The following is a 20,453-nucleotide window of genomic DNA, read 5'->3' as shown; positions in this document are numbered from 1 at the left end:
ACTTGCTGGTAATTTATCTACACTTAGATTTTCTTCAGCACCCGAATCTTCGTCTGAATTTACAGGAGGGTGTAATGTTACATTCACACCAGTATTAGGTATTTCCTCATCTTTTTATTCGAACATGTCCAAAAGTTCCATAAGTGTACATCGTTTTCGTTTTCTGTGAATACAAAATGACAACATATTACCCTGACGTCCTTCTGGAAGGACGGTTGTAAACATTATTGAATTACAACTGATGAAAACTTTCAATCGTAATATGAGCCCATAAATAATGTAGGTTAATTCTTTAAGATATGTGACAAGTTTCAGAGTTATTGAAGCAATATGAAAGAAAATATACATACCGATCAATGACAAGGTCAGTCAGTTCGTCCACGGTAAAAGCGGCCCTATTTTCAAGACAGTTTCTCACTCACTATGAACGACAGCGTCAAACTAACTGTCGCAGCACGCAACTGACTCTGAATACTTCTTATAACAATGCGTCACAGTCCGTTGCAACAAGGCGTTATTCGCACAAATAAATACCTTCAACAGTGAGTTACGTCGTCCTTCCAGAAGGATGTCAGGGTTATCTGGGTTACGACCCCGAGATCTAACACGTGGCATAACTTAACAGGAAGCAGCAGCGTTTACCAGTGCAGCCCGTGACGCAGCGGCCCCGCTTCGACAGTGGCGCTGCAGGCGGCGAGATCCAACTCGTGGCTGTTGTCCCTAGTGCTTGCAACTGTGTGGTACGCGTTCAGGGTTCCGGACATTGTTTAGGGGAGACATCTGAGATGGGCATTAAGTACCTCAAGAAGGGTAAGCTTTTTAACAAACGTCCTCGCAATTCTGTTTCGTTGGGTACTGTTGTATGTAGTTTCAACAAGCATATTTCCAACGGTTTACTTTAAATGCGAACATTTTTAGGTTAGGCTTTACCGTGACTGTTACTGACATTAAATGAAACAACAAGTTCACTGTTACCAGTCACCGTTTTATTTATTTCCACAACGCGTTTCGGAGGTTTAAACCTCCATCATCGGGTGGATTTACATAAGTAAGTATTACATTTGTGTGTGTGTTGTGTTACGATTTTTGGAGGAACTTGTGACACTGCCTATTGGAGAAACAAGACACTATTTCAGAATATGGTTTAGGATTACTTTTGACAAAAAAATTAAACTGATATCTAATGGTAAACATTAAATAAGTAAACTACAGTACCTTCAGTGGTCACAGGTTCCTTTTGCTGTCGTAACACATCACACGTATACTGCCACATTTGTAAACAAATATGGCGTCAGAAATCAGCTGGGTGTAAGGATCTTATAGCAGAAGAGAAGACATAATCGCAAAGTGCAAAGAGTATACATCCTAACAACATTATTACAGAATAATTGCTTTAAGCATTTCGCGGTGTTTGTTTTGAGGTGTCAAATGTATGTGTGTGTACTTCAGGTGTTATATAAATCCAATTCTGACAAGTTAAAACCGCTAAACATTCATACTCGTTTATACAATCAGGTGAAATGTTAAAATGGCTTAGACTTCATATTTGTTGATAACAATTAGGTGAAATGTTACAGACTTAGATTACAATGATCATATTGGCTACAACAGTAAAGTCATACATACATTACACTCTTTGATTGCGATTAATAAACAGATGTGAAGTTAGGGGCTGGAGGCAGAGGGAGAGGTAGAGAGAGAGAGAGAGAGAGAGAGAGAGAGAGAGAGAGAGAGAGGAAAGAGTGATTATGAGAGCAAATATTTACATGGCAAGGAGTCTTAAGATTGCATGTTGCATATATTAACTGCCTAAAGGTTGGGGTAATACATCGGTTAATGCTATAAAATATGCAGATAGATATACACTTGTGCCAGTAGTTGATGTACATACAGTTTTAAGCTGACAAGGGGTACAAGCTGTTGGTGTGATGAATTATCTGTGAATGAGGTCAATCTCTTGTACTCTTGGTAGCTGCCAATATTTATGGTAAATATTAGGTGTGTGTGTGTGTGTGTGTGTGTGTGTGTGTGTGTGTGTGTGTGTGTGTGCGTGTGCGTGTGCGTGTGTGTGTGTGCATTTTTAAGAGTGTAGGCAGTTGCTGACGACGGAGATGATACTGTTATAAATATTGTCATTTAAGATGGATTCTGGTTGTTTCATTTGATGTTTGTATATTTGGAGTGTTTGAAGGATGTCTAGTTTTCTGCATTTTTGTTGGATGTGTAGGATGCTAATACTTGTGTTGTTAACATGGTGTTTTGTTTCATGCAGATGGGTGCTAATGTGTGATAATTTTGTTGTTTTTTAGTAACACATGTTTTCGTAACACAACACACACACAAATGTAATACTTACTTATGTAAATCCACCCAATGATGGAGGTTTAAACCTTCGAAACACGTCGTGGAAATCCAACGGTTTACTTGATTCCCCGAACTTAGATATATGTAAGAGAAAGCCGGCCGGAGTGGCCGAGAGGTTCTAGGCGCTTCAGTCTGGAACCGCGCGACCGCTACGGTCGCAGGTTCGAATCCTGCCTCGGGCATGGATGTGTGTGACGTCCTTAGGTTAGTTAGGTTTAAGTAGTTCTAAGTTCTAGGGGACTGGTGGCCTTAGAAGTCAAGTCCCATAGTGCTCAGAGCCATTTGAACCATTTTGTAAGAGATACTTATGTATGCGTACATCGCAATATCTATACCGTGTATACCTCCTTCACTGTGTTTAACCACTTCTGTAACTGTTCACTTCAAACATGTCCGATGCAACTTTTATGAAAACACTGCACTTCTTTAACGTAGTATACATACTGTACCTCGGCCGTTATTCCAGAGATATATGCAGTGACCAACTTAATTTCTGAGAGACACGTTGCTATACAGCTCCGTAGCCTCAAGGATTGGACGTTGGTGTAATAATTTTGATTTGCTTTCATGGCCCTTCTACGTGGTGTAACGGAGACTTTAACCAGGTAGCGGTCGGCCTCTGTAGGATTCAGGAGTATCGTTAATTAGTCTTTCCAGTACCTCCTCGGATAAGAGAATCACTTTTAAGTGTGCTTCTACTGTGACTGTCGCTTCACCACAGAAAACCTGAATTCATGAGAAAAGTCAGTGTATTTAATGTTATAGGTCTGGTGTAGTAAATGAATTCATGAGAAAATATATCGTCAGTACGTTCAACATTATCTGTATGATGAGTAAAAAGAAAGGCCAAATATTTTACTACAGATTTATTTGTTGTCAGCATAGTGTTTCCCATATACGCAACACAGGAGGATAATGAAACTGTAGTTGGCAGTTCTGGTGCGATATTTAAATCTAGGATAGTTTGACGGTGATAGGAAAACACGAAGAGCATATACCAACAGTGAGTGCGTTCGGCTGTGTCGTATACCCATCTGACAACAGACCCTCAACTATCATCCCATACTTTTCTCGAATTTCTCTGCCGATGGGGCTTAACAGATAGCAAGGTAGGAATCATTTTATGTGTTATTCGCTTTCCCTTGTAAAAGGGTAATAAATTATACAGTCCATGGGTAGTCTTAGTTTCTGGCTTGCTTCTCGTATCATATCACAAAAACGAAATTGAAAATATGCTTGCACACAGAGAAAATGCACTTGAGAAACATTAGGAGAGATAAAGAATCATCTTAATCATCTTTATCATCATCATCATCATCATCATCATCATCATGAATATCGTCGTCGACGTCGTTATTTATTCGACTTCCACTATTTGATATAGGCATCCTCAAGACTTTTTGTGCATTACAGCATTAGTGTTGCTCATGTTTGTTTTCTAATGTCGTCAGCAACTTAACGGTATCAGTTCATAGATGTTTGTTCTCCTGGCCGCTTGCCCAACTCTACCTCACTTCGTTTCCATTGCGTTCAGTCACACTTACTGAAATATTCTAGGCTGTTCAAGCTATTATGCCGTGTTCGGATGAATTTCATGACGACACCGAACCTCTCGTCCCCCCCCCCCCTCCCCTCCCCCCTGCGGAACCGAATTACCAATTCAAACGGTGCTTTTATTGTTATCGTGTGAAATACCTGATGGCGTGTGAAAAACGTAACACTAGGCTCCAAAGTAAACTGAGAAATGACAGTGAAGACGAAAGCAGTGTGTTAGCGCCACCGTGTAATGAATTAACTAATGTTCAAAGTAGAAATTTGGTAATTGTGCATAGGGAAATGGAGCGGGCTGCCAATAATGGTGTAGACAGTGAAACAATTAGTGAACAGGGAAGCATTATCAAATGGGTTCAAATGGCTCTGAGCACTATGGGACTTAACATCTGAGGTCATCAGTCCCCTAGACTTAGAACTACATAAACCTAACTAAACTAAGGACATCACACACATCCAAGCCAGAGGCAGGATTCGAGCCTGCGGCCGTAGCGGGAGCGCAGTTCCAGAATGTAGCGCCTAGAACCGCTCGGCCACCCTGGCCGGCTGCGGAGAGCGAGCGAGGTGCCGCAATGACTAGCACACTGGGCTTGCATTAGGGAGGACGACGGTTCAATCCCGCGTCCGGCCATCCTGATTCAGATTTTCCGTGATTTCCTTAAATCGCTCTGGGCAACTCCGGGATTGGTCCTTTGAAAGGGTAAGACCGACTTCCTTCCCCGTCCTTCCCTAATCCGATGAGACCGATAACCTCGCTGTCTCGTCTCTTCCCCCAAAAATAACCCGAACCCCCCTCCCCCCCCCCCCCCCCCGCCTCCCTGCGGAAGTCGCCCTTAAGTCGTGTTTTTGATTTTTTCCCGATATACAATCCGCTTCTACAATGAATTTTAAAAACATACAGTTAGTGTGGCAGTGTGGATCCCCTTAATCTTGGTCGTAGCAAATTATTTAGGTGAAAATTAGGAGGGCAAGCATTAAGAACTGGTAAAAGAAAACCTTGCTGAGAGTCCATTACATGGGTGAAACGTTTGCGTTCTGGAGGCAGAGGCGCATTAGATCGTTCTGATAAACATCTCAGTGCAATTAATCTGAAGATTCAGTTGTTATGGAGGAGCGCGCAGATGCCAAATTTCTGAGGTAAATAGCGCAGTGATTATCACACTGGACTCGCATTCGGGAGGACGACGGTTGAAACCTGCATCAGGCCATCCTGATTTAGGTTTCCTGTGATTTCCATAAATCGCTTAAATTAAATGTTGGGATGATTAATTCGAAATGGCACGGCCACTTTCGTTCTCTATCCTTTCCTAACCAGAGCTTGTGCTCCGTCTCTAATGACCTCATTGTCGACGGGACGTTAAACAATAATTACAGAGAGAGAGAGAGAGGCCACTGATAGTACTAAAGACCCCAGTAACTTAAGCAGTTACGAGAAGTGTATGAAAAGAAATAGTATCACGATTCCGGTGCTGAAGAAGATGTTATCAGTCTTCCGCCATGGGGTGATAGGAGTAGCTGTCGACAGCAAACGACAAGGGACAACTGCGCTCGAGTGTTCAAAATATTTGACGTTACGCCAATACGCGAGAGTATTCGGAAACGGAATTTTACGTAAGTTATGAATGTTGACTTATTGACCAAATGACATAATTATACTTATTACAGGTCTGAGTAGCAGTCTCACAAATTAGAATTTCTACGATCGCCGGACGAAACATGAGACTTCGATGTTTAGAAGATACAGTTTGCTGGTCTGAAAGAACACTTACAACAATACGAGTCCGCAGATAAAATGTTAGTTAAACGCCATAATGAAACTATATCAATGATCTTGGCTGATATATTAATGTAAAAATACAAACTCGTCATAACAGAAACAAATAAGGTCGTGATACAGTCTTTTTAAATGAATAACAATATTTTTGGTGATTTACTTTATCATCTAAAAAAATGTACACCGTCTGCTAGATTACTGTGATACCTTCTTCTCCAAACTTTAACAGAAGAATAATCATTATTGAAGTTTTTGTCTTTTGTCTTAGAAACAAAAATTACCTGAGATACTATCTCCTACGGCTGTCTCATATATATAAATTAACTCTTTGACTCTGCTCGTGTATTTATTCCATACAGATTTTTTTCACGATCTGTTATAGTTAGTAATGATCCAGTATGTGCATCAGCCCTTCGGAAAAGCAACAAACCCACTTGAAGATATCCTCCACAGAAGAGGGAAAACGCTAAAATGAAACCCAAAATTCATTCGATCGCAGCATAATAGTCCGGAATATTTTCGTTAAGTGTAGTCACAGTTACATTACCCAATGCAGCGTGTTCCTTGACCTATTTGTATGTTTTCCTGTTTCTCCCAACATCCATCTCTCCATTGCTCAACACTCAGTCTTTGGAAGGTTTTCATATCAAAAGTCTGTTTCTCGCCGCCGTAAGTCATAACTAACAGTACACACAAATTATAAGACACTACCAAAAAGTTTCCTTTGGTGCAGCGTGTATACAACTTCGCGCGGCTCCGATGCGGGTACATAAGCACTGAGATGAAGGTAAAGGAGTAGTGTCGCATTCGTGTCTTTCCCACGTACCCACGTACTTGCAGTAAACGTGAACTATGTACAAGTTCAAATGCGTCCAAACTGGACCAGCGTGGTGTTATTCTTTTCCTTGCCCTTTTTTTTGCTCTTCGGAAAATGAACGTGTAAGGGGTAGCATGTCTCTCGAAAACCACTGTTGTGAACAAGGGGAGCTGCTGCTTCATGATACCACCCGTCCCCATATCGCAAATGTCGTAGCCAGGAGTTACACCAACTCGAGTTGGAGACGCTGGAACACCCGTCCCATAGTCCAGATCTCTCCACATGCTGTTATCGCGCTTTCGGTCCCTCAGAAAAGGCCTTGAAGGGTCGACGATTCTTGTCCGAGGATGTGCGGCAGGCAGTTCCAGACTTCTTCACGCAGCACTACCTGGTGTTTTACCAAACGGGTATCTTCCACGTGATGCATCGGTGAGATGATAGCTTCAGTGCTCACGACGATTTTGTCTGATTGTGGACTTACATCATGTGAACGGAACCTTTTCGATCGCTCCTTAAATGTTCTAAATTTTATTAATAAACTGCAATAGAAGCTTAGTTCTTAAAAACACCTTTAGTCTCACAACAGCATTCAACCCGATTTTTATCCTTCTGTTTTGTTTCTTGTTGTCCACCAAGTGATTTTCCAGCCTACTTTCACATTCTATCTGTTAAGGTTTCCAATCGTTTTGTAATTTTTCTTGCAATAGAATCAAACAATACAACGCCATGAGTAAAACAGATATGGCCCAGATATGTCCCATTAACAGGTGCTCATTCTTCGTTTTTTTTTCAGGTTAAAAGTCTAAATTCTCTCACTAGGGCTTCTAAGAGTAGTTTTAACGGTATGGAATCTTCTTACCTGACGCCTCTTTCAATTTTTTATTCCTCACTACATTAATGAGCCGATGAAAGCTGTAGAACATATGTTGACAGATACTGAATAACTGTATGTACGGTTTTTGTTGGAGCTAAGTCAAAAGCGTCTCTCAAAATCTATGAATCCCACTCAAAATACAAACAGAAAAACCACTGGCCAAAGATGAAACAGAACAAAATTTAATACGACTTGATTGCATCAGGCACTGAAAAAACCATAAAGAATGCGACTATCCTAAACTAGTCCGCGGCTAGTGGTAGCCTGCACGGTAGCTCGGCGTGTTCGGTCAGAGAGCCGGTTGGCCTCTGTAATACAAAAACTGAACGGAAGTATCAACCACCGAACTTGAACAGGATGTCTTGCGACGTCCGCAACGACCAAACACAACGATCAATAACGAAAAAAAGGGGTCTTGCGGTAGCGTTCTCGCTTCCCGCGCACCACGGGGTCCCGGTTTCGATTCCCGGCAGGCTCAGAGATTTTCTCTTCCTCGAGACGACTGGGCATTGTATGTCTTTCATCATCATTTCATCCTCATTCACTCGCAAGTCACTGTAGTGCCATACGCTCATTATTATTATTATTATCCTAAACTACGTAGAATTGCAAGTGCTCATTGCTTAGAAAGATCCATAGTAAAAGATATTGTTGCTGGCTACTAAAATTACCATGTCAGGAAGGATGGCAAATAGACCTTTTACACATTGTGCATATTCAGTAAAATAAAAGGAATACATTATAATATTTTTCGGTGATTTGGGACAGACAGGGCGCGAATTTTAGTACATAGAGCAATCATCTTTGGCTCTAAGAGGGATGGGCATCGAGTCGAAGTGACCTTGTGTGACAGATTTTGGTACGCCGTTCCATGCCGTTACTCACCTGTGCCAGAGTTCCTCAGTCACAGTGGCTGGCGACTGGAGGTGAGTCAATCTCGCGGTATCTCATAACCAGGTGTACTGAATAGCTGCACGGTCTGGAGAATGTGCTGCCCAGGGTGACAATTGCTGTCTTATCGAGGTATCGAATTTAGGGCGTAAGTCAGAAATGTAGTTGCTGCCATTCAAGCTACCGACTACTTGATGAAGAGATGAGAGCGCGTGCACACATCGGGCCACGTTTTTGGGCCTTACGACTATGGCGAATTCAGTCAGGCAGTATTTGTTCGCCTCGGAACGTCGACGCACGCATATATCCATCGTATTGCTCTACGCGGAACTCGGACTCGTCTGAAAACACCATGTGGTGCCACTCTTGAGCGTGGTCGTTGGGTCACCACTGGCGGCGCATTGCTATACGCTTCTGCGTCAAGGGAAGCCACGCGAATGTTCTCCGGCTGACAGTCTGTGAGGCTGCAAACGTCGTAGCATTGTCCAGAAACATACTTACCTCGCTAAAAACAAGTCCAGTTCTTAACCCATGATAGGAGCCACGTCACATGCTTTTACGAGGCTATATGTACAGATGAGCAGCATGTTCGCCGTCGACTGGTAGTCAGACGGTTCCATTTACATTTTGCATGACGTTGAATATGGCACTCCTGAGCCTATCGATTAAATATTCGCACGAAAGTTGTGCGATCGTGACCAACGGGAATAGCTATGTCGCGCGACGATACACTGCAGTATCGACAGGCCGCGATCGTGTCGCTGTCGAATTCCAGACTGTACTCTATATACAAAATGTGGATGGCGTTGCTCCTACAGGTATGTACACTTGCTTGCAAAAATTGAGGACGAAAGTAACTTTTGCATCATTTGCCATACTGCCAAGTAACATAGTTCGATGAAACTTGGACCATACATAGAAAGAGAAGCCACAGTACAGAACGTAACGGAAAGAAATACGCAATGATACGAGCACAAATGACATTTCTCTTCTTTTTTTCCTAAGATAGTGATGAAGTCACCGCGTCCGCAGCTCGTGGACTAGTGGCTAGCGTTGCTGCCTCTGGACCACAGGGTCCCCGGTTCATATTGTTCAAGTGGCTCTGAGCACTATGGGACTTAACATCGGAGGACGTCAGTCCCCTAGAACTTAGAACTACTTAAACCTAACTAACCTAAGGACACCACACACATCCATTCCCGAGGCAGGATTCGAACCTGCGACTGTAGCGGCCGCGAGATTCCAGACTAAAGTGCCTAGAACCGCTCGGCCACACCGGCCGGCGTCCCGGGTTCGATTCCCGGCCGGATTGGGGATGTTCTCTGCCCTAGGACTGGGTGTTTGTGCTGTCCTCATCATTTCATCATCATCATCATTCGTGACAGTGGCTAGATCGGATTGTGTGAAAATTGGATGTGTGAAATTGGGACTTTGTACGGGAGCTGATGACCGCGTAGTTGAGTGCCCAACAAACCAAACGTCATCATCAGTGACCTGCGAGCGGACCAGGTGCTATTTTTCATTTGTGAAATGCTTCGTCCAACTCGTGCTCCTGAAGCGTGAGAGTATTTTCAGATAAGACAACTTAGTGGGAAAAAGACGAGGAATTCTGATTAATAACTGACAAGGGGAAGGCCTCAGACACGTTTTTGAGAAAATCACCCCTAAAGGATGTGAAGAGCAATCGACTCAAAATTGGAGGGATCGATAGATAACTGTAAATAGAGCAATTTTCATCATCGGGTATGGGATCCGCAAACGCAAACTTTTCCAGAAATCGAGGAAAGAAACTTATATAACTGCCGCTTCTGTACCCACATGGTAAACGCTATTCGGCGACAGCACTGATAGCGAGGCGGCCAACGTAACTGGCTGGGTCTCGAAGAACCCGGGTTCGAATCTCGAAAGATAGGACACAACAAACAATAACTAGTTATTACTGCATAAACAGACGAGCTAATTTCTACAAACTACATACAGTACTCGTCATATGTTACTTACGAAAGGGCACTGTATTCATTCACAAAACGTATTTCATTCGGTGCATTAACTATGGAAAAATCACTACATGTATCCGCGATGTTCGCGGCAGCCTAATGATGAAAAACAACTCTTTCCGATTGACTTCTATAAGCCTCGTGCTGGACACTTTCACTGTTCCAGGTTCACAACTATGATATGACGAAGAGGCAACCGGGACAACTTAACTCTCCGCGCGTGCATTCTGTCCCGTGCCTCGCTGTAAACAAGCGTCGCGCGGTTGGCTATCTCTGATCCCTCGTGAGGAATTCGCAGCACTCTTACTAAGAGTTGTTTCCATGTGACAAGGCTTAAAAGATTAATACTTTACTAACTCACGGCGTATCGGAAATTAGTTTGCCTACGTTATTATTATCATTCCTTATTGATTTAGTTACCTCATTAACCCTCCTATCCCTATCAATCGAGATATGGAAAGATGCAAACGGGAAGAATAACATCCGCTAGGTTTCTTCGAGATTCTAACCCGGGTTTTCCCATTCCGAGCCAGTTACCTTGGCCATTGCGCTATCGGCACTGTCGGCGAGAAGTTTTTTGCATGTCGGTACAGGAGCGGCAGTTGTAAAAGTTTCTTACCCCCATTTCTGGAAAAGTATGCGTTTTCGGACCCCATACCTGATGATGAAAAATGCTCTACTTATAGTTATCTATCGATCCCGTCAATTTTGTGTTGATTGCTCGTCATAACTTCTAGGGGTGATTTTCTCAAAAACGAGGGGATGTTGACCCAAAACATCTTAGATTCCTTCATTTTAGGTTGTACACAAGCGACCTGCCAAATTTGAGCCGAATCTGTTGGCCGTGCCTGAGGCCTTCCCCTTGTGAGACTGAACAATTATTTGGGACTTTCAAAACGATGGAGCACAGCAATCATTCATGGTTTTCCTTTCAGGCTTTATTAAACCAAGTCTAGATTTCGCCTCGTAGCTAATCATGATAGTGCTAAAAAATACAAGAAGTAGGTAGTCAGGCAATAGTGTAAAAAGTTACAACTCGTGGCATAACCTATATCTCTTATACATTAGATTACATACCACTATTTCATAGTTTCAATAATTTCCTAATGTGTCAGTCCCCTGTTGCCTGGACTTTGGTCACAGTTCATTGAAGACTACTGTATAGTGAAGGTAGGCTTTGCGGAGAACACATCGGTTGGTTGTATGGAACCCTTTATATGAACTTCGTAATACATAACATTCTCTACTAAAAATCTTCAAATTTGCATAGGAATAACACAAAAACAAAATATAATTAAAATTATTTACATTGCTACCAGACTTGCTGCAAACTTTGAAGATGTAAAAATTGCCAAATTCACTCCCTATGTGAAATCTGGTTTTCTATTCTTTGAAACACACAGGTAACGTCATGCTGGTAAACTTTTTATTTAAAAAAATGCAAAACACTAAGAGGGACATGACGTATGCTGCAACTATTAGAACTGATTTGATTTAAATATTTTATCTTTTGTACTATTCTTCTCTTTGTTTAGTCATTGCGACGATGTACATGGTTCCTCTTATTTACTGGATAGTTCATAGATGGCGCTAAATGTCAGCAAGACGGACAGTTGATGTGACTTGCCGTCCAGTTATGGATGTAGAGAATACTAATCTCTGTGCCATTTCAAACGGATTTTAATTGTAAGTACGATAAAACCAGAATACTGAATTGCTGTTATTAACGATGTACATGCATCTAAACGAATGTAATATGGAACAAGTTCTGTGGGTTCAGTATTATCAGCATGGTATTTGTACAATATTATGTTCATGGCAGGAACTATTTCGTACCCATTGGGCCATATCCTTCACTGCTTCCTAGTAAGAAATTTTGAAACATTTCTCAAAACTGCGTATTTTACTTAATGACCTGGTTATTAATGAGGTTATAAGTAACATTTTTCTGATGGCAAAAAATCTCTAGCTCTTCTAGGAGGTCGAGGAACCTCCCCTTCTCACACTTATACACTCTATAACTATTTACCAAGCACCTGCAGGAAATTATAATCTATTCATAAATCATCTCGAAGCTCTTTTGGGTTATTTAACAGTAAGAAACAAAGAAATTTTGATTGCTGGTGACTTTAATACAGATTTTCTAGTCCAATCTTCCAGTAAACATTTACTGTAGTTAGTAATGTTGTCTTTCAATCTAACTCACACTGTAAACTTTCCAACTAGGATCACTAAATCCTCAAGGACAGCCATTGATAACATTTTTATAGACAAATCAAAGGAACAAAATCATATCATAAAACCTATAATAAACGGACAATCAGATCATGACATGCAGCTTCTTGTTTTAGATGTAAATTCTAAGCAGATTCTCAAGACTGCTAAATCTGAGTACACGAGAGTATTCAATCAACCAAAAATTGAGTGTTTTAGAAAACTGCTCATAGATATGACCTGGAAAGATGTTTATAGTGCTCATGACATGAATGAAAAATATAACACATTCCTGAATAATGTCAGTACCATGTTTGAAAACTGTTTTCCTCTAAAAGTTACTCAAATTAAACAGAAGTCTATAATAAAACCATGAATCACACAAGGAATAAAGATTTCCTGTAAGACAAAAAGGAAAATGTATCTGTCGACCAAGAATAGCTCCAATGCTGATGATTTAGCTAAATACAAGGAATACTGTAAAATTATAAAAAAAGGAATTCAGACATCTAAACAAATCCACTACGCAAAGAAGATAGCACTGTCAGGGAACAAAATAAAAACAATTTGGGATATAGTGAAAGAGGAGACTGGTAGAACCAGAAAGGAACAGGAGCAAATAGCACTAAGGGTAGATGACACATCAGTAATCAATGGGCATAGTGTGGCAAATCTATTTAACAATTACTTTATATCCATTACTGATAGAATGGGATTGTCAGGATCAGTAAATAATGCCCTTGAATATCTGAAACTAGTCTTTACAAATAGCTTCAGGTACATGAGTATGTCACTCACTTCACCAAAAGAAATAACTTCCATAAAAAAAAAACTTTAAAAACAAAGCATTCTAGTGGTTCGTTGAAATATCAACAAAGTTAATTAAGGCATGTTCTTGTGAGTTTAGTACAATTCTAAGTTACTTGTGTAACCAGTTGATTATAACGGGGACATTTCCTGACTGGCTAAAATATGCAGATGTTAAGCCTCTATTCAAGAAAGAGGATAAAGAGATGCCATCAAACTACAGACCGATTTCACTTTTGCCAGCATTCTCAAAAATTTTAGAAAAAGTAACGCACAGGCAGCTTCTCAACCATCTGACCACAAATAACATACTATCAAGAACACAGTTTGGATTTTTGAAGAGTTCTGGTATCGAAAAGGCTATTTACACCTACAGTGAAAATGTACTTAGTTCATTAAATAACAAATTACAAGCAGCAGGTATTTTCTGTGATTTGTCAAAGGTATTAGATTGTGTAAACCACAACATCCTTTTAAATAAATTAGATTTCTATGGTGTCACGGGCAGTGCTGCAAATGGTTCAAGTCATACCTCTCTAACAGGAAACAAAGGGTGCCAGTGCAAGGGACTAGTGAATTAAGTCATCAGTCATCATCAGAATGGGAAGAAATTACATATGGTGTCCCACAAGGATCCATCTTAGGGCCATTGCTTTTTCTTGTGTACATTAATGATCTCTCATCAGTTACACTGCCAGAAGCAGAGTTCGTTTTGTTTGGAGATGACACAAGTATTGCAATAAATAGTATGTTGAGTGTAGTTCTAGAAAGATCTGCTAATGATATTTTCATGGATATTAATAAATGGCTTAAGGCCAACTCATTGACATTAAACTTTGAAAAGACTCACTACATGCAATTCAGAACCTGTAAGAGGTTTCCACCCAGCATATGCATAAAGTATGAAGAAGAGCATATAGAAGAGGTTGACAGTCTTAAATTCCTGGGATTACAACTTGATAATAAATTCAGTTGGGAGGAGCACACCACAGAACTGCAGAAACGCCTTAACAAATCTGTATTTGCAATTCGAGTGTTAGCAGACGTAGGCGACAAAAAAGTGAAAAAGCTTGCTTACTTTGCCTACTTTCATTCCATAATGTCATATAGTATAATATTTTGGGGTAACTCTTCAAGTCAAACAAAAGTTTTCAGAGTCCAAAAGCGTGCAATACGTATTATTTGTGGAGAAAACTTACGGAAGTCTTGTAGAAACCTCTTCATAGAACAGGGTATACTAACTACTGCCTCTCAGTATATTTACTCCTTAATGAAATTTGTCCTAAATAATATATCTCTCTTTCCAACAAACAGCTCAGTTCATACATACAATACCAGGAACAAAAATGATCTGCACAAGGACTTAAGAGCAATTACTTTAGTTCAAAAAGGGGTCCACTACTCAGGAACACTCATCTTCAATAATCTGCCAGCAAACATAAAAAATTTAGTTACAAATAAAGATCAGTTTAAAAGGAGCCTGAAAGACTTACTAGTGGCCAACTCCTTCTACTCCATTGACGAATTTTTTAATAGAAACAATTGATGTGTTGTATATATTCATACTATTAGTATTGTTATTTCAGCATAAAAAAGTGACATGTTCCACATCCACGAGGATCTCCTCAACACGGATCTATGGATCGAAAAACTAATCTAATCTAATCTCTACAGCAACCTTACATTAGATGTCAAAGTCGTAACAGGCCCCTCAGTCCTGGCAATCAATTTAACAAATTCCGGAAGCATGAAATAGATTATTTTTATCTACAGTATGTCGAAAAATACATCATAGGTTATTTTTGGTTCCAAAAGACACTGTCACATTGTACTTTCTAAAGATAATTGCAATCCTTGTACCCATTTTTCTTAGCAAGGTAAATTAACAAACTTAATATTTTCCTTAGAAGCCATATTACTCTGAGAGTTCATCTTATTTTTTTATTTATTAGCTATGTTCTTATATACATTACTTACAAAGTCATTTGAACATTTATACAGTTTTGCAATGTGCCTTATTATTACCATTTCATCATCATTTTCGTCTATGGACAACGGAATTGCGAGTACCCGATTGATAGCAAAACTGAAAAATGCATTCTTGTGTTGAATTGGGTGGTTCGACATAAAATCCACAATACCGATACAAGTTTCTTTACCAAATGTGTACCTGTCATTTTCATTTCGCGTTAATAGGTCAAGAAAAGTAATAGATCTATTTGTTTCAATCTCATAAGTAAAGTTCATCGCTTGATGCAAGTTATTAGAACGGATACTATAGTGTTGATGTCACCGTTACCATTTATTAGCAACGTCGTATCGTCTAGTAACTAAAGTAGTATACAGTCTTCTAAATAATTAATAAACATATCAGCGAGCATTCCAGATATTAAGCTCCCCATACTCAGACCAACGTTTTGGGAATAAGTGTCTCCAGTAAATTTAAAGTAAATTTGTGGTAAGTAGCCCAAAGAACTCATCTATTTTTCTCTTGTTCCATGAAATTACGCGGAATTACATGCATAGTTCTGTTAATAGGTATGTTTGTGTGTAAGTTGACGACATCCAGACAAACAAATTTCATTTCATCAGTTATTGGTTTATTTCTAATTTTGTTGACAAGTTCGAAAAAACGGTTCCCACGTGCTTCTTGTATTTTTTAGCATCGCTAATGGCTAGGCACTAGTCGAAATCTGGATTTGTTTTAATAAAGCCAGAAAGGAAAGGATAACTGATTGCTAAGCTCCGCCATTTTGAAAGTCATATTACAATCGTTAGGTGCATTCCACATTCCTGACAGAAGGTGACGAGAGTTATTTAGGATGGGAAAGTACTCTCGAATCTTAACGAGAAGCTAACATACTCATGGTATGTAATGTAATCCCGCATGTATCCGTTGCAGCAAAGTGCCATGAGAAACTATGTCCGGTCCGGCGGCCGAGTAATACAGGTTCCTTACCTCTGGCAGACTTAATTCGGACTCTCCAGCTGCGCCGGCGGCGGTGTTTAAGCTACGAGGGACGTTCCGAAAGTAATGCCTTCTATTTTTTATGACGACTTTGAATGTCCGCGCCATATATCGTCGGTGTAGTGCTAATGATTGAACCTTCTTCTCTCTTTTGCAGCTGGTTCCGATGTTCTGCGGTAGTTGGCGCCAGTAGAGGAGTGTTCCAAAATGAAATATGATATGGACACGCGTGTAAAACAGTGTTGTCTGATCGAATTCCTCACCGCGGAAGAAACTGCGCATTGAAATCCATCGACGCTTGCTATAGGTGTATGAAGAAGATTCAGTTGACGTGAGCAATGTGAGGCGATGGGTACAGCATTTTCAAGGTGGTTGAAGGGGTTAGGTATGACAAGTTACGGCCCGGTCGACCCTTCACAGCTTTCAAATCTGGCAAAGATGAGTGTCTCGATCTTCTAGTCCGTGTTGAACTGCGAATAACGACCAGAGAATTGTGTGCTCAGCTGAATGTCGGCCGCAGTGCCTTGGAAACAATGTTGGAACATCCCGGTTATCGCAAAGTCTGTGCGAGTTGAGTCCCGCGGATATTTGAATATGAACAAAAACTCATAGAATGGAAATTTGTCGGGACCCGCCGGATCAATATGAAGCCGAAGGAAAAAAAATTTCGGAGTAACATCGTCAACGGATATGAGACACGGTGTCGCCATTAAGAAGTCCACGGAATGGCGACACGAGAATTCTCCGTCAAAGAAAAAATTCAAGGCACAGCCGTCTGCAGACAAAGTGATGTGAACAGTCTTCTAGGATATCCAGGTTTTTTTTATGTCCTGGAGCCTGGAGAAACTGTCAATTCAGCGTGCTACAAGACGACACTGACAAAGCTGAAAGCCCGAATTTCCAGGTTAATGCCAGAGAAGGAGATCAACTTCCACCTGAAACATGATAACGCCTTACCTCACAAAATTGTTGCAACCACGCAACTCATTGCAAAATTCGGCTGGATTTTCTTACCACACCCACCGTACAGTCCCGATTTAGCGCCTTCAGACTTCCATCTCTTTGGGCCTCTGAAAGATGAACTACGTGACGAACATTTTCAAGACTCGGATGCTGCTGTCAGAGATGTAAGGAAGTGTTTAGACTCAGCTGGCTCCGATTTTTACAACCGCGGCATGCAACCTCTGGATTATCGTTGGCAAAAGTGCATGACGAATAGTGGTGACTATGTGGAAAAATGATAGTCTATACCTGAAATGTTGCTCTGTTTAGTTGTGCTGTTGTGATTTGTGTATCTCCAGTAGTATCCTTTAATAAAAATAGGAGGCATTACTTTCAGAACGATTCTCACATAATGATTCGCATGACGCGCCTCCCACGCAATCAAGCCCTGTGCTCCTGACATCTATTCCTTCCAGAAACTGCTCTGCAACCAGTCACGTAGCCCACACCACCCTGACCGTAAAATCAGTCTCACCTGCTTCCTTGCCACGCTGTTGACGTTAGTTTTCTCTTTTAACCCCACACATTATAACGCCGTCTACTCTTAGTACCTCACGTGAATTATTCGCGATGCCTCCCTCCCAGCGGGAAGATTGGTAGTCTGTACAGTCGAAGACTACAATCTTTTCTGTCAGTTATGTTAGAATGTGCTGCAATTTTATTGATACTTTTTCCCATGCGTTTTTCCTTATTTACACTTTAATTACACTATACATATACACTTTTCAATTCGTCGTCAATCTTGTAACACACATTTTCCTTATATGAACAATTAATTATATATCTCTTTCAAAATATACTATACACAATAATTTCCTCACTTTGAATTACACACATTACTTTACAGTACTTTTATGTGCACAATGCAGTGATAATTCTTGATCTTGAATTACACAATTTATCTGCAATTCATACATTTGCACAAAGCACCTAACACATTATGAATGCACAATTTATTATACATCTACACGAAACTCTCTTCTATCAGGACCACGTGATCTTTTTCTTTTCTTTTCAAGTGCACACGCAATTTCATTTTGGCCACCCTCATTTCGATTACAAGTATACTCCACAATTTACTACAACTTTAAATCTTAGGTTTATCTCTTGCATGTTCTTGACATTAACACTAAGGGCTGTCTACTCCCTGCATTTTCCAAATATCTTACAACTCTTCTATGATACGTTAATTACCATTATCTCTAGCCCCATTTTTACAGGGCATGCTCTGAGATATATTTCCTTCATTTTCTCCTAAATGTCTTAGAGAGGTTGATGTCTGACCTATTCCCTACCAAGATACCTATTTCTATCTTATTCTTCACACACGTTTTCTTGCAATAATTGCCATCTATGGTTCTATACATCAACCGAAAACAATCTCTGCATCATTTACAGTGTCGACAAATACACAAAACCACACTCATAATATGCAATACCAAATGGGTATACCACTTACTGGAAAACCACTGAAAGCAGTCCTTTGCTGATACAAAATTTCAGTCTCCAACTCGCCGAACTTAGGATCTGCTGCATTTAAATCATCTGTCCTATCACATGCTCAACCGCATATTCAAAGTAAGTCCTGTTATATTCCTTTTTACTTGATTAATAATACGGCACTCTGTGTCCATCTTCAAGTTTGGAACTCTATCATTATTGGTTACGTTTGTTCTAATAATACCGCATATTCTGGTTGTATCAGTGTTTAGGCGTCATATCCTCTACATTTAACCAAAAATTTCAAATTTCTTGTACCACGAATAACTACATCAATAGTTTCATAATCGCTACATAACCGTATGAGACGTTCATCTTTTTGTCCTTCAAATAAGCATTGATTACTCCTTGTCTGCGTAGAGACACTTTCGTTTGGCATTATATAAGTTTGGGTAGAGTCTTTAGGTATCTTCGTAACTGTTTGTAAAATCCTTGCTACACACATCTCGTAATCATATGCAGGCAAAAGAACAAACATCTGCTTACGCACTCGATCACCTTGATCTACCTTTTTACGTAATAACTGATCATTATTCGGCTTTACATATTTTCTTTTACCATAGTCTATTAACAACAACTCCTTCTCTGGGGCTACTTACATAAACAACTGCTTTCTTGCGTCTGATTCGATAGGAATTTTATGCGTGTCTAATACACTGCTGTCTACAAGGGGCATATTTCATACATAACCTAAAATATTACCGGTAATGAACACATCAAGGTCGATTACTTTTAGCAACTGATAACGATTGCCCTCGGTAAATGCTATCGAGAATCGCTTGTATTTAATGTCATCTTTCATCAACTACAGATGTATGATTACTTACCCAAGAATAATTAGATAGGTTCCAAAATATCTTTCTGCGCATTTAATATTGCTGCAAGTAGCAAAAGTTATTCCCAATCGAGCTCATTAAAGATAAACTTTAGCTTGATTAGCTGCTCATTAATGTTTATCAATACAATAGCTCTCTATCACCGTCTATCAGTGCTATTCTCGCAGTGTGTTATACGCTAACTGAGCTTTTTCATTCTTTGTGCAATGATCTGTTCATTTCTCACTATGTAATGTACTACCTGATTAAACCTCGTTACCACAAACTTTACTGTTGTGACTTGCCCCCTAGTTAATCTTAAGAGCTGTTTTTTTTCTCCCTCTAACACATCACATTTTTGTCGTAAAATACGATGCGTTATCTACATCTAGAGTTCCAGGTAATATCTTACTGATTTCTCCAACAAACATTTCCGTTCTTTTTTTTCATGCCGAGCTAATGGTCGATTCAGACTTCGAGAGTTCTGTGTTTCGCCTTTATGGCATTGTGATACATGTTTTACACTTGCACATTCTAAAGTATTCATATTAAGTAGAGGAAAGTTTCTTTGGTAGAATCCTCTTCAATTCTGCTAAATTAAAATAATTCCATGTTACAGTATAAAGACTGGCTTTTTTCATGTTGTCATAGTATAATCCTGGGGAAAACGGGAATTTCGTAAGTTGTTGATCTAAACGATGTGTCATTATTTGGAGCGAAGTAATCCCAAATTCTATCATGGTAATTATCAGTGTCAGATGTATTGGCACCATCCTGTAATTAAAAAAAAATCTTTCGGGTGATTGGCGTGTGCTCTTTGACTCTCATTCTCTCTTAATTGTGTTACCACAGTTGGCCCTTTAATTTGTTTTACAGTTC

The 20,453-nt window shown here is 40.1% G+C and overlaps 1 protein-coding gene across 1 annotated transcript in view; it reads left to right on the top strand.

The window, feature by feature from the left end:
• Positions 1-625: 625 nt before the first annotated feature.
• LOC126272724 (pyrimidodiazepine synthase-like) overlaps positions 626-20,453 on the top strand; it is a 127,509-nt gene continuing 107,681 nt past the window's right edge. Inside the window, exon 1 of the mRNA XM_049975784.1 lies at positions 626-810. Coding sequence (XP_049831741.1) covers positions 786-810 — 25 coding nt within the window. The 5' untranslated portion in view covers positions 626-785. The remainder of the gene's footprint in view (positions 811-20,453) is intronic.

Source organism: Schistocerca gregaria, chromosome 1, assembly GCF_023897955.1.
Source record: "Schistocerca gregaria isolate iqSchGreg1 chromosome 1, iqSchGreg1.2, whole genome shotgun sequence".
Taxonomy (NCBI): Eukaryota; Metazoa; Arthropoda; class Insecta; order Orthoptera; family Acrididae; genus Schistocerca; species Schistocerca gregaria.
This window is presented reverse-complemented; position numbering and strand designations above follow the sequence as displayed.